We start from the raw sequence: 13,647 nt of genomic DNA, 5'->3' as shown, positions 1-13,647 counted from the left end.
ACAGCCCAGTTTGGACCAATTCATGGTGGAGGGAGCCTCTAAAAATCCCAGTTTGGACCAATTCATGGTGGAGGGAGCCTCTAAACAGCCCAGTTTGGGCAAATTCATGGTGGAGGGAGCCTCTAAAAACCCCAGTTTGGAGCAATTCATGGTGGAGGGAGCCTCTAAAAACCCCAGTTAGGCCAAATTCATGGTGGAGGGAGCCTCTAAACAGCCCAGTTTGGGCAAATTCATGGTGGAGGGAGCCTCTAAAAACCCCAGTTTGGACCAATTCATGGTGGAGGGAGCCTCTAAAAACCCCAGTTTGGACCAATTCATGGTGGAGGGAGCCTCTAAAAACCCCAGTTAGGCCAAATTCATGGTGGAGGGAGCCTCTAAAAACCCCAGTTTGGACCAATTCATGGTGGAGGGAGCCTCTAAAAACCCCAGTTTGGACCAATTCATGGTGGAGGGAGTCTCTAAAAACCCCAGTTTGGACCAATTCATGGTGGAGGGAGCCTCTAACAACCCCAGTTAGGCCAAATTCATGGTGGAGGGAGCCTCTAAACAGCCCAGTTTGGACCAATTCATGGTGGAGGGAGCCTCTAAAAATCCCAGTTTGGACCAATTCATGGTGGAGGGAGCCTCTAAACAGCCCAGTTTGGGAAAATTCATGGTGGAGGGAGCCTCTAAAAACCCCAGTTTGGAGCAATTCATGGTGGAGGGAGCCTCTAAAAACCCCAGTTAGGCCAAATTCATGGTGGAGGGAGCCTCTAAAAAGCCCAGTTTGGGCAAATTCATGGTGGAGGGAGCCTCTAAAAACCCCAGTTTGGACCAATTCATGGTGGAGGGAGCCTCTAAAAACCCCAGTTTGGACCAATTCATGGTGGAGGGAGCCTCTAAAAACCCCAGTTAGGCCAAATTCATGGTGGAGGGAGCCTCTAAAACCCCCAGTTTGGACCAATTCATGGTGGAGGGAGCCTCTAAAAACCCCAGTTTGGACCAATTCATGGTGGAGGGAGCCTCTAAAAACCCCAGTTTGGACCAATTCATGGTGGAGGGAGCCTCTAAACAGCCCAGTTTGGGCAAATTCATGGTGGAGGGAGCCTCTAAACAGCCCAGTTTGGGCAAATTCATGGTGGAGGGAGGCTCTAAAAACCCCAGTTTGGACCAATTCATGGTGGAGGGAGTCTCTAAAAACCCCAGTTTGGACCAATTCATGGTGGAGGGAGCCTCTAAAAACCCCAGTTTGGACCAATTCATGGTGGAGGGAGCCTCTAAAAACCCCAGTTAGGCCAAATTCATGGTGGAGGGAGCCTCTAAAACCCCCAGTTTGGACCAATTCATGGTGGAGGGAGCCTCTAAAAACCCCAGTTTGGACCAATTCATGGTGGAGGGAGCCTCTAAAAACCCCAGTTTGGACCAATTCATGGTGGAGGGAGCCTCTAAACAGCCCAGTTTGGGCAAATTCATGGTGGAGGGAGCCTCTAAACAGCCCAGTTTGGGCAAATTCATGGTGGAGGGAGGCTCTAAAAACCCCAGTTTGGACCAATTCATGGTGGAGGGAGTCTCTAAAAACCCCAGTTTGGACCAATTCATGGTGGAGGGAGCCTCTAAAAACCCCAGTTAGGCCAAATTCATGGTGGAGGGAGCCTCTAAACAGCCCAGTTTGGACCAATTCATGGTGGAGGGAGCCTCTAAAAATCCCAGTTTGGACCAATTCATGGTGGAGGGAGCCTCTAAACAGCCCAGTTTGGGCAAATTCATGGTGGAGGGAGCCTCTAAAAACCCCAGTTTGGACCAATTCATGGTGGAGGGAGCCTCTAAAAACCCCAGTTTGGACCAATTCATGGTGGAGGGAGCCTCTAAAAAGCCCAGTTAGGCCAAATTCATGGTGGAGGGAGCCTCTAAACAGCCCAGTTAGGCCAAATTCATGGTGGAGGGAGCCTCTAAACAGCCCAGTTTGGACCAATTCATGGTGGAGGGAGCCTCTAACCAGCAGAGTTGTGGAAAAGCAGGGTGGAGGGAGCCTCTAACCAGCAGAGTTGTGGGAAATCAGGGTGGAGGGAGACTCTAACCAGCAGAGTTGGGGGAAATAAGGGTGGAGGGAGCCTCTAACCAGCAGAGTTGGGGGAAATCAGGGTGGAGGGAGCCTCTAACCAGCAGAGTTGGGGGAAATCAGGGTGGAGGGAGCCTAGTATTAGCAGAATTGTGCAACGCTTATGGTGGATGAGTATGAGGATGCAGAGGAATTGGAGAGGTTGAGCACAGACATGGAGTTTCATGTTGGGGTGCTTTACACAGGTGGGCACAAAAATGAAGGCTCTATCCAGTGGTGGTTCATTTTTATCAAAGTGAGCCGGTCGGCACTCTCATCTGACAGACGGGTGCGCTTGTCAGTGATGATGCCACCGGCTGCACTGAACACCCTCTCAGATAGGACGCTGGCGGCAGGACAGGACAGCACCTCCAAGGCATATAGGGCAAGTTCAAGCCACAGGTCCAACTTCGACACCCAATACGTGTAGGGCGCAGAGGGGTCGGAGAGGACAGGGCTGTGGTCGGAAAGGTATTCCCGCAACATGCGCCTATACTTCTCACGCCTGGTGACACTAGGACCCTCCGTGGCGGCACTTTGGCGAGGGGGTGCCATCAAGGTGTCCCAGACCTTAGACAGTGTGCCCCTCGTTTGTGTGGACCGGTGAGAACTTGGTCGCCTACTGGAGGAACTGCCCTCCCTGCCGCCAACGTCACATGCTGGAAACATCTCCATCATATTCTGCACCAATTGCTTGTGGCAAGCATTGATGCGATTGGCCCTCCCCTCTACCGGAATAAAAGAGGAGATGTTGTTTTTATACCGGGGGTCAAGGATAGCAAAGATCCAGTACTGGTTGTCCTCCATGATTTTGACAATACGCTTGTCGGTTGTAAAGCACCCCAACATGAACTCAGCCATGTCTGCCACAGTGTTAGTTGGCATGACTCCTCTGGCCCCACCAGAAAGTTCAATCTCCATTTCCTCCTCATCGTCCATGTCTACCCATCCGCGCTGCAACAATGGGACGATTCAAAGTTGCCCGGAAGCCTCCTGTATCACCATCACATCATCGGACAACTCTTCTTCCTCCTCCTCCATTAAACGCGATGAAGCGGACAGATGTGTGGACCTACTCTCCAGCTGTGACGGATCGGATGCTATCCCTGACTCCTCTGTGTGATCTGAGTTATCCCTGATGTCAATCAGGGATTCTCTCAGAACACACAAGAGCGGGATTGTAAGGCTCACCATCGCATCCTCAGAGCTCACCCTCCTTGTGGACTCCTCAAACACCCGTAGGATGTCACAAAGGTCTCTCATCCATGGCCACTCATGGATGAGAAACTGAGGCAGCTGACTTTGTGGCACCCTAGGGTTTTGTAGCTGGTATTCCATCAAAGGTCTCTGCTGCTCAACCACTCTATTCAACATCTAAAACGTTGAGTTCCAGCATGTGGGGACGTCGCACAAAAGCCGGTGTTGTGGCACATGCAGGCGTTGCTGGAGAGATTTTAAGCTAGCAGCGGCTACTGTCGACTTGCGAAAGTGGGCGCACATGCGCCGCACTTTCACCAGTAGCTCTGGAACATTGGGGTAGCTCTTTAGGAAACGTTGCACCACTAGGTTGAAGACGTGGGCCAGGCATGGAACATGTTGGAGTCCGGCAAGCTCCAGAGCTGCTACCAGGTTCCGACCGTTATCACAAACGACCATGCCTGGGCCCAGGTGCAGCGGCTCAAACCATATTGCCGCCTCATCGAGGAGGGCATCCCTCACCTCGGAGGCAGTGTGCTGTCTGTCCCCCAAGCTGATCAGCTTCAGCACGGCCTGCTGACGTCTACCAACGCCAGTGCTGCAACGTTTCCAACTCGTAGCTGGGGTCAATCTAACAGCGGAGGAGGAGGCGGTGGCGGAGGAGGAGGCGGTGGAGGAGGAGGGGGGTGTTCTTCTCGTGTCCCTGCCAGGAATGTTAGGCGGGGAGACGAGGTACACCGGGCCAGTTTGGGAAGCAGTCCCAGCCTCAACTACATTCACCCAGTGTGCCGTCAGTGAAATGTAGCGTCCCTGTCTGCATGCACTTGTCCACGCGTCGGTGGTCAGTGGACCTTTGTGCAAAGCGCGGAACTAAGGGCCCGCCTGATGTTGAGTGACACGTGCTGGTGCAAGGCGGGGACGGCACACCGGGAGAAGTAGTGACGGCTAGGGACGGCATAGCGAGGTGCCGCAGTTGCCATCAGGTCCAGGAAGGCGGGAGTTTCAACAAGCCGGAACGCCAACATCTCCTGGGCCAGCAGTTTAGCGATGTTGGCGTTCAAGGCTTGGGTGTGGGTGGTTAGCAGTGTATTTCTGCTGCCGCTCCAATGTCTGAGAGATGGTGGGTTGTTGTAAAGAAGCGCCTGATGGTGCCTTTGATGGTGCAGGAGAAGGAGATAAGACAGGAACAGGGGAGGATGAGGAAGAAGTCAACAAAGTGGCGGAAGCAGATGAAGTGGTGTCCTGGATCGTCCTCTGGAGTGCATCGCCAGCACAGTCAGCAGTGGCAGTGGCAGAGGCAGTGGCGTGAATGGCAGGCGGCCTTTGTCCTGCCGTTGCTGCCTGCCACTGATTCCAGTGCTTGGATTCCAAATGACGGCGCATTGAAGTGGTGGACAGGTTGCTCTTCTCAGAGCCCCTAATCAATTTCGAGAGGCAAATTGTGCAGACAACACTATATCTGTCCTCGGCGCATTCCTTGATGCGGGGAGGTGGGAGTTTTTCGGGGCTGGGTACGAACTGGAACATCTTGGGAGATTCCGGGTGTGGCCTGGCTTCGCCTAAGCTGCTGACCTCTGCCTCTGGCTACCCTTTTTGGTGCTGCACCTGCCTCAACATCCACACTACTTTCCCCACTTGACATCCCCCCTGTCCAGGTCGGGTCAGTGTCCTCATCATCCACCACTTCCTCTTCCAACTCCTGTCTCATCTCCTCCTCCCGCACAATGCGGAGGTCAACTGGATGCCCTGACGGCAACTGCATCACATCGTCATCGATGAGGGTGGGTTGCTGGTCATCCACCACCAAATCGAACGGAGATGGAGGAGACTCTAGTGTTTGAGCATCTGGACACAGATGCTCCTCTGTTAGGTTCGTGGAATCGCGACGAGGAGGGGCAGGTTGAGGGACAATGAAAGGAGCGGAGAACAGCTCTGGGGAGCAGGGACAGTTGGGGTTATTGTTCTGTGAAGCTTGGGAATTTTGGGAGGAAGGAGGACAAGACTGTTGGGTAATAGGAGGAGAGGAGGCAGAGTCTGACTGGCTGCTGGACAATGTGCTGTAAGCGTTATCCGACAGCCATTGCAAGACCTGTTTCTGGTTCTCAGGCCTACTAAGGTTTGTACCCTGCAGTTTAGTTAATGTGGCAAGCAACCCTGGCACTGTGGAGTGGCGCAATGCTTGCTGCCCCACAGGAGTAGGCACGGGACGCCCTGTGGCTTCACTGCTACCTTGCTCCCCAGAACCATTCCCCCGACCTCGCCCACGGCCTCGTCCACGTCCCTTTCCGGGAGCCTTGCGCATTTTGAATTCCCAGTCAGAAACTGGCACTATATGGCAGTAGCAAGAAATGAGGGTATTTGTAAACCCAATATATTCCTGGAATTCCCAGTCAGACAATGGCACTATATGGCAGTAGCAAGAAATGAGGGTATTTGTAAACCCAATATATTCTTTGAATTCCCAGTCAGACAATGGCACTATATGGCAGTAGCAAAAATAGTGGGTGTATATAGCCCCAATTCTATTGCTAGGGGACTTGCAGGGTATTTCTGGGGTGAAGGTGGGGGGGCACACCGTTGGAACGGGGATTTGGGGTGTATATATAGGGTATACGGGAATACACTGTCAGTGTATTCCATTCAGGATGCTGGGTTAGCACACTATCCAGTGGCGTAACTAAAGTCTTGTGGGCCCAGGTGCAAACTTTTGTCCTGGGCCCCCTACCCCTTCCCTAGAGGAAATTATTGATGATGGTGGTTACGGGTGCTGCAGCGATATCTCAGAAACTTGAAAGGGATATAGCTTTAGTACCCACAACTGCAGTTATCAAGAATACGGTGAGTGAGCAGTGCAGCGCCCGGCATGCAAACAATATTAAACAAACAAACAGTATTATGTGTTCCACAGTAGCCCCCAAACCATATTACGTGCTCCACAGTGGTCCCACACCGTATTACATGCTCCACAGTGGCCCACACACAGTATTACGTTCTCCACAGCGGCCCCCACCCAGTATTACATTCTCATAGAGATATCCATGAATTCAGTGCACTGTCGGCTTTCTAGCGGTATACAAAACCGCTTGTGCCCAAGGACATGAAAGATCCTCTTTAACTTAAGGCTGACAGTAATTTTATCCAGCCCATTTTTGGAGTTATGCATGAAATTATATTACTTTTGGCTTTTTTTCTCTGCTTTTTATGTTGTTCCAATACACACAGAGGAAATAAACATGTGTATGACAAAATGTGTAATTGCAATTTTCTGGGAGAAATTTTTTTTTTCTGGAGAAATTTGAGGAGTGCCAACATTAAAGGTCATGACTGTATATAGATAGAAGTTTCTCTCTGCATATATATCAATAAATTTTAGGTAACTTCTGCACAGGGTCTTTTTATTTACTGAAGTATATTTTTATTTTACATTTTTTATAGCATACAAGCCATTTCTTGTGTGCATTCGGCTGCCACTGAGCATTGGTCAGTGACATATGTTACTGATCAGTATCTCTGCTCAATTTTTTGTAACAGTTTTTTTTCTAATATGGGTTAGAAGTGGTTGCTATGTATACATATATATATATATATATATATATATATATATATATATATATATACACTGCTCAAAGAATACTCTGTTCTGTACAAAGTTGAATGTGATGACAACAAAATCACACAAAAATCATCAATGGAAATCAAATTTATTACTCAATGGAGGCCTGAATTTGTAGTCACCCCAAATTAAAGTGGAAAAACACACTACAGGCTGACCCAACTTTGATGTACTGTCCTAGAAACATGTCAAAATGAGGCTGAGTAGTGTGTGTGGCCTCCTCGTGCCTGTATGACCTCCCTACAACAATTGGGCATGCTCCTGATGAGGTTGCGGATGGTCTTCTGAGGGATCTCCTTACAGACCTGGACTAAAGCATTTGCCAACTCCTGTACAGTCTATGGTACAACTTGAAGGTGGATGGAGCGAGACAAGATGTCCCAGATGTGCTCAATCAGATTCAGGTCTGGGGAAAGGCCGGGCCAGTCCATAGCTTCAATGCGTTCATCTTGCAGGAACTGCAAGGTTTTTAGAATGATTTTGAAAATGTCTCATTTAGTTTGTGTTCTCTACACAATTTTTTTTCTCAAGTTATGCTAGTAAGCCCCTCCCTCAGACGATGAAAATTGGTCTTCCTGAAGATTAGTGTTTTCACACCCCATCTACTGAACATCTTTTTAAAGTCATACCAGAGAGACAAAACAGTATCAAATCGCAATCCAAAAGAGTAGTAAAAAAAAAAAAGCCAAAAGGCAGAGGTCAGAAAATACAATATAAGAGCAGGGAAAATGCTTAGCAAGGTCAGGGACACAAAATTAAAAATGGCTGCAGCGGGAAGGGGTTAATATTTAAATCACTGACACATATCATGACATCCAAACATATACGGTTTAATTAGATTCCAACAACGCGTGATGTGTGTGTGTGTGTGTGTGTGTGTATTTATATATAATATATATATATATATATATACACACACACGTGGGTGTAGATTGGGCAGACAATGTTTCCTGTCTCAGTACAGTGCTATTACCTGACGAAGATCAGCTACAAGCACACGCTAGATATCAAAGGAAGTTGGAAGTTTGTGAGGGGCTGGTCTTAGCTCCAATACAGTCATTAGACTGAATGGGAGCTAAGCCTCACCCTCTCACAAACTGTATGCAATATGTTACAGATGTGTGGTTTTCATCTACTTTGTACACATCACCCAGCTTTCCCAGATTCTTGAAAGGCAAAACTAATTAGTTGTATCGTAACATAGAAAGAGGGTTGGAGGTAGATTTTGCTTCAGGAACAATCTGTATTACACCTGTCAAGTTAAGGAACAATTACTGAGCAAGGGGGAGGGTTTGCTTAGTTATATTTAATACTTGGCAGTCCCTAATAAAACAGTATCTCATATATCACCCACCTTTTCAGGACTCTGATAGGAAAAGTCTGACATGGCATGACATATATAAAGAGTGAGGAGTAAGGTTTATTTAGGTAAATTTGGATTCAGCAGTCTTATAGCTAACCATGGCTTGTTACCCAGCTTATCTGCGATCCTGAACGACATATCTGGCAAGTTATTTAACAATTATGGGAGCTAGGAGGGGGAATAATATAGGTAGTTAGTACTCAGAAGTTCCTATTACAGCATTTTATGATGTGTTTTATATTTTATAAGTGTTTTATATTTTATAAATTTTATATTATATACTCATAATGCAACAGTCCCTAATACAACATTACCTGGTACACTACCCAGCTTTTCCGTGACCCTTGAAAAGCAGATCTGACATGATATGTGGCAAGGAGTAGGATTTATTTAGATACATGTAGTATTCAGAACTTTCCAACACAGTTGCACATGATATGCTACCTAGCTTTTCCAAAACCCTGAAAGCCAAATCAGCTTTGGCATGATTTGGGAGCAAGCAGGGGGCTTTATTTAAGTATATTTCATATTTAGCAGTCCTTATTATTGCATTGGCAAGCTATGAAGTTCTTGATGAGTTCCATCCCACTATGTTTTAAATGTTTAATACTAGCAGAAAAAGAGTATTTTATTCACACATCACAAATAAATATATACTGCTTACCTCATCAAAATCGGCAATTATTTCATTAAGAAGTCGTAAACATTCCACTCCCATATTATTGCCATCAAGTTCAATGTAAAAATCATTAAAATTAGGAATGGAGGCAAACATAACACCGACTTGTGAATAAGATTGGTAATAAAGATCCTGGATAGAAAAAAAAAAAACATAGCTATTTAAGGCAATACCAATTATTTCTAAAGTATCAGTTACATACCAACAACAAAGCTAAATTTTCAAAAGTTTCAACCAATCACTTGAATGTTCACAAGACTAGCAAGCAAATTGTGTAAGCTTAAGGGGAACCTATAGACATTGCCTTTACCATGAGATTATTTATTATGATTACTAGAAATCTAAAATAATGCAGATCGAATATGCAAAGTAAACATCTATTAAATTACACAGGTTTGGAGAACTTACCAGGACAGACAACAGACTTGCAGGAAACTTAATGTTATCCTTGTATGTACACAGAGAGATATTGTCGCAGTCTGAGCCTTTATCAGCAAACTATAATTAGCTGACCTGATTGCCTGGTAAATAAGAGCTCTGAATGTAATATAGAGAACTCAACCCCCCTACCATTCAAAGAGCAGTAAGTCACTTCATGTGTCCTATAAGATTAAATAAGGAGATAGAACAGGTTGGGTTCCTTGACAACGATATGTAAGCAATGGGAGGAATAATTTCACATACCCTGTTTCCCCGAAAATAAGATACCCCCCCCCCCTTCACCTTCTGGATCACATACAATCGGCAGTCATGCCGGCACTCCGCTAATTGTTCCCCGCTTTGTTTGCCGATTGTTCCCCGCTCCAGCCGCTGCATAAAACATCCCCCGAAAATAAGAAAGGTCATATATTTTGTTAGATAATTAATTATAAGAACATGTCTTATTTTCGGGGAAACAGGGTAGCAAACGAAGCAATGTATTTAGGGAAAACTCTTGAATGTACATAAGCTAGCAGTATGGATAGGATCTTTGAGTATAGGAATACACATTTAATCTCTCAAATATGCCAATAGTAAGCATCTAAACTGTGAGATGTTTTGAGGGATGATTTGTAGATTTTATCCATATCATTTTGGGGTATATACAATTTTTGGATAGCTTTTTAGTTCATATTTTGGGAGGCAAGATAAATAAAAAACTGCAATGTTAGCATAGATTTGTATATATATATATTTTTTTAACAGCGATCATTGTGTAGGTCCGATAACTTTATAGCTTGGATTTCTTTTTATTTTTTTCCCAATTTATTTTAGTTCCGCTTGGGGACTAATAAGCTTCTATACATGGCAAACCTAGGAGTCATTGTAAGGCTTCCAGCTGCAATAGTAACTCATAGGCAGGATGTAATCATGGCATGGAGAAGCCGATCAAGTGCACAGAAAACCCCTCACTCTGTAAACTACTTAGATTCTGCAGTTAGCAATGGCTGTGGCATCTAAGAGATTAAATCTCCAATCCCAACCATTACAACCCACAGAGAAAAGGCAACATATTATTTATGCAACATAATGAATGGCACAAAATTCTAAATCTGACAACACGAAGAATGTTTATTCTTCAAGGAAGATAAAATCAGCATTTCCTAGAAAGAGGGGATGAATAATATATTATACTAAGAGAGTGCTACAACAGTATAACTGGGAACAAGGACCCCTTTATAGTGTTACATGTAACCCCCTCCCTTAACTTCAGACACTACATCTGCACATAGACGATAAGAATGCTGATAATTATTGCATGTTTGATGTACCATACATTTTTCATGATATGAATGTATTAGCATATGAATTGTACCATATTTCTTGGATTAGACATTAGAAAATGCTGTGCAACATGTGCTGGCAGGAGATTGAAGAGAATTCTCTTGTTATCTAATTTGACTCTCTCCATGTCATCTCTCTCCTCTTCTGCCTGTAACACAAATCAACCACATATCACATTGGTAATGCTGTGCTACTTTATGAAAGATCAATTCGTACAATGTTTTACTATATACTGTTAATATTGAAATTCACAATTTAGATACATAAAATACAAATTTTTCCTTGGTTTACCTCCACTAGATAAAAATCAGTCTATGGTCATGTGATGGCGAGTCCATGATCATATGGGAGACACAAAGGTGCACTGCTTGTTACAAGACACGTCTGATAACTGAGTTCTGACTGTAACATGCTGTGCTCTTCAGTGCCCATCACATGACCATGCATTGATTTTTAACAACTGTAAGTAAACAAAGAAAGGCTAGGTTCTCATCTGCACCGGGTTCTCCATCATTTGGATCTGTTGGGGGACCACAACGACAGAGTGCTGGAGCGCTAAAATAGTGGTTACATGCTGACATTGGTGGATCTCATTGACTTTATTGGGATCTACTATCCTTTTCTTTACTGTTCTTCACACAGGACTTTTCCCTCTGCAGATTTTTGGCAGTTTCTGCGATGGCTTCTCTAATGGAGACTCCGGCACAGATGTGAGCTTAGTCAAAGACAACAAGCAGAGATCTAGAGAGCCATTAAAAATGGTATAACTTCAGTATACACTTAGAGAAAAAAAAAAAAAAAAAGATATGGACCGCACATGCCAATTTTATAAATTGATCTAATGCTTTTCAAACAAAATATACAAAAATGAATATGAGGTTCTTAATATACATATTGACAAGGTGCATAAGCCACTAGCCATTTCATGGTGACCTCTGTATAGTGGGTCCCTACTCTACTGGGTGCGCCGCTGCACAATGACCACCACCGCTGCAATTCAGCATCCACAGGGAACGCAACTTAGTGGTCCAGTAACACCCTAGCCACCAGACCTAGCCCCAAGGCTCTGGGCCACGCCACCCCACCCCACAGGAAAAACACCACAGGAAATACTATGCAGTACTGAACCATTTGAACAGATGTCACTTGGTACCAGCACTTTCCCCCATTTGGCCCAGGTGTTTTTAAAGGAATCCTATAAGTTGACGTCCCCTGTGCTGCCTGAAGACTCTCCAGCAACACCCTCCATCTTCTCGAGACCTCGAGACCTTTTCGCCATGTCTTCATCCGAAAGCGCCGACTGCGCATTTGGCGCTTTTGGATGAAGATGCGTTGAAGAGGCAGTGGTGCAGTCACATGGTGCAGCGCTCCTGTGGCGTCGTGCCTGTGGGGTGGTGTTGTCCAGAGCCTGGAGGCTTGGTCTGGCAGCAAGGATGCTGCTGGACCACTGAGTCGCTCCCCCTGTGGGTGCTGAATTGCAGTGGTGGTGGTGGCTGTGCAGCACCACACCCAATAGAGTAGGGACCCACAATATCAAATCAAATCAAATCAAAAAAGCTTTATTGGCACGTCCGAATAGATATTTGGCATTGCCAAAGCTAGTAGAGTGGGGGGGGGGAGAGTTGGACTCGGGTGGGTGAGTGGTGGGGGTGGTGTGGGTGGTTTGGGGTATAACAGTCCATGGAGTCTCATCTTCCTCTTCGTTGGTGACCGTTATATGGGGAGGTGGGGTGGGGCGGTTGGTTTGGGGTATAACAGTCCGTGGAGTCTCATCTTCCTCTTCGTTGGTGACTGCTATATGGGGAGGTGGGGTGGGGTGGGGTGGGGCGGGTGTTTTGGGATAAATATAACAGTCCGTGGAGTCTCATCTTCCTCTTATTTGGTGACAGCTGGACACGTATTGGGCAGCGATCTCCACAGTGGCCTCTTCTTCTCCCAGTAGAATGTAGAGTTTCCTCTTCTCGTCTGCAGATATGAAGTCTGGGATGTGGGCAGAGAGTCTTTGGTAGTAGACGGCCCTCACAGCTGAGTATTTGGTGCAGTGTAGCAGGAAGTGGGTCTCGTCTTCTAGGACCCCCTGGTCACAGTGCTGGCACAGTCTCTTCTCCCGTGGCTTGTACGTCTGCCTGTATCGCCCCGTCTCTATCTCTAGGTTGTGGGCGCTCAGTCTGTACCGGCTCAGGGTCTGTCTGTGCTTGGGGTGGCGTATTCTCTCCAGGTAGGTGGCCATGGTGTAGTCCCTTTGTAGGGATTGGTACACGGTGAGTTTCTTGGAGTTATTTATTTCGTTTTTCCATTCTTCAATGTACCGCTCTCTATTTGCCTCTGTGGTCGCCTTTATTTCGGCCTTGGTTATCATCTGTTGGTGTTTTTGGTTTGGTGGTTGGCTGTTGTTTGGTTGTTGAATGTCTGGTTTGCTTGGGTGGCTTAGCCATGCTTGGTGGTGGTAGGAGTCGGGCTTGCTCACCTGGATGTGTGCCTGGAAAGCTAGCGCCCTCTTCTGTATGGTGAGCCATAGGGGGAGTCTGCCTAGCTCTGCCCTGCAGGCTATGTTGGTGGTGTTGCGATGGACATGGAGCAGGTATTTGCAGAACTCCAGGTGGAAATTCTCTGTTGGGCTGGAATCCCACTTTAACTGGTCTGGGTAGGTGGCTGGGCCCCAAACCTCACTGCCATAGAGAAGGATCGGGGAGATGACTGCGTCAAATATCTTCAGCCAGACCCTCACCGGTGGTTTGAGGTGGTACAGTTGTCTTCTGATGGCGTAGAAGGTTCTGTAGGCTTTTGCTTTCAGGGTTTCTATGTAGCTGTTGGTTTTCTCCAGTGTGGAGCCATTCAGTGTGAATTGTGGGGTGGTGGAGGCTTTGTTTTGGCCCTTCTTCTGAAATACCATGATTTTGGTCTTCTTCTGGTTGATGGGTAGGGCCCATGTGGTGCTGAATTTTTCCAGCACT

At 46.4% G+C, this 13,647-nt stretch overlaps 1 protein-coding gene across 2 annotated transcripts in view; it reads right to left on the bottom strand.

Annotated features, from left to right (window-relative positions):
* ADCY1 (adenylate cyclase 1) overlaps positions 1 to 13,647 on the bottom strand; it is a 219,057-nt gene that overhangs the window by 17,490 nt on the left and 187,920 nt on the right. For both annotated transcript variants that reach the window (XM_075271083.1, XM_075271084.1), the window contains 2 exons: positions 10,725 to 10,841; positions 8,915 to 9,061 (listed from right to left, as the gene is read on the bottom strand). In XM_075271083.1, coding sequence (XP_075127184.1) covers positions 8,915 to 9,061; positions 10,725 to 10,841 — 264 coding nt within the window. The remainder of the gene's footprint in view (positions 1 to 8,914; positions 9,062 to 10,724; positions 10,842 to 13,647) is intronic.

This window comes from Leptodactylus fuscus, chromosome 4, assembly GCF_031893055.1.
Source record: "Leptodactylus fuscus isolate aLepFus1 chromosome 4, aLepFus1.hap2, whole genome shotgun sequence".
NCBI classification, from domain to species: Eukaryota; Metazoa; Chordata; class Amphibia; order Anura; family Leptodactylidae; genus Leptodactylus; species Leptodactylus fuscus.
The sequence above is the reverse complement of the archived record's forward strand: the minus strand, read 5'-3'. Positions and strand labels throughout refer to the sequence as shown.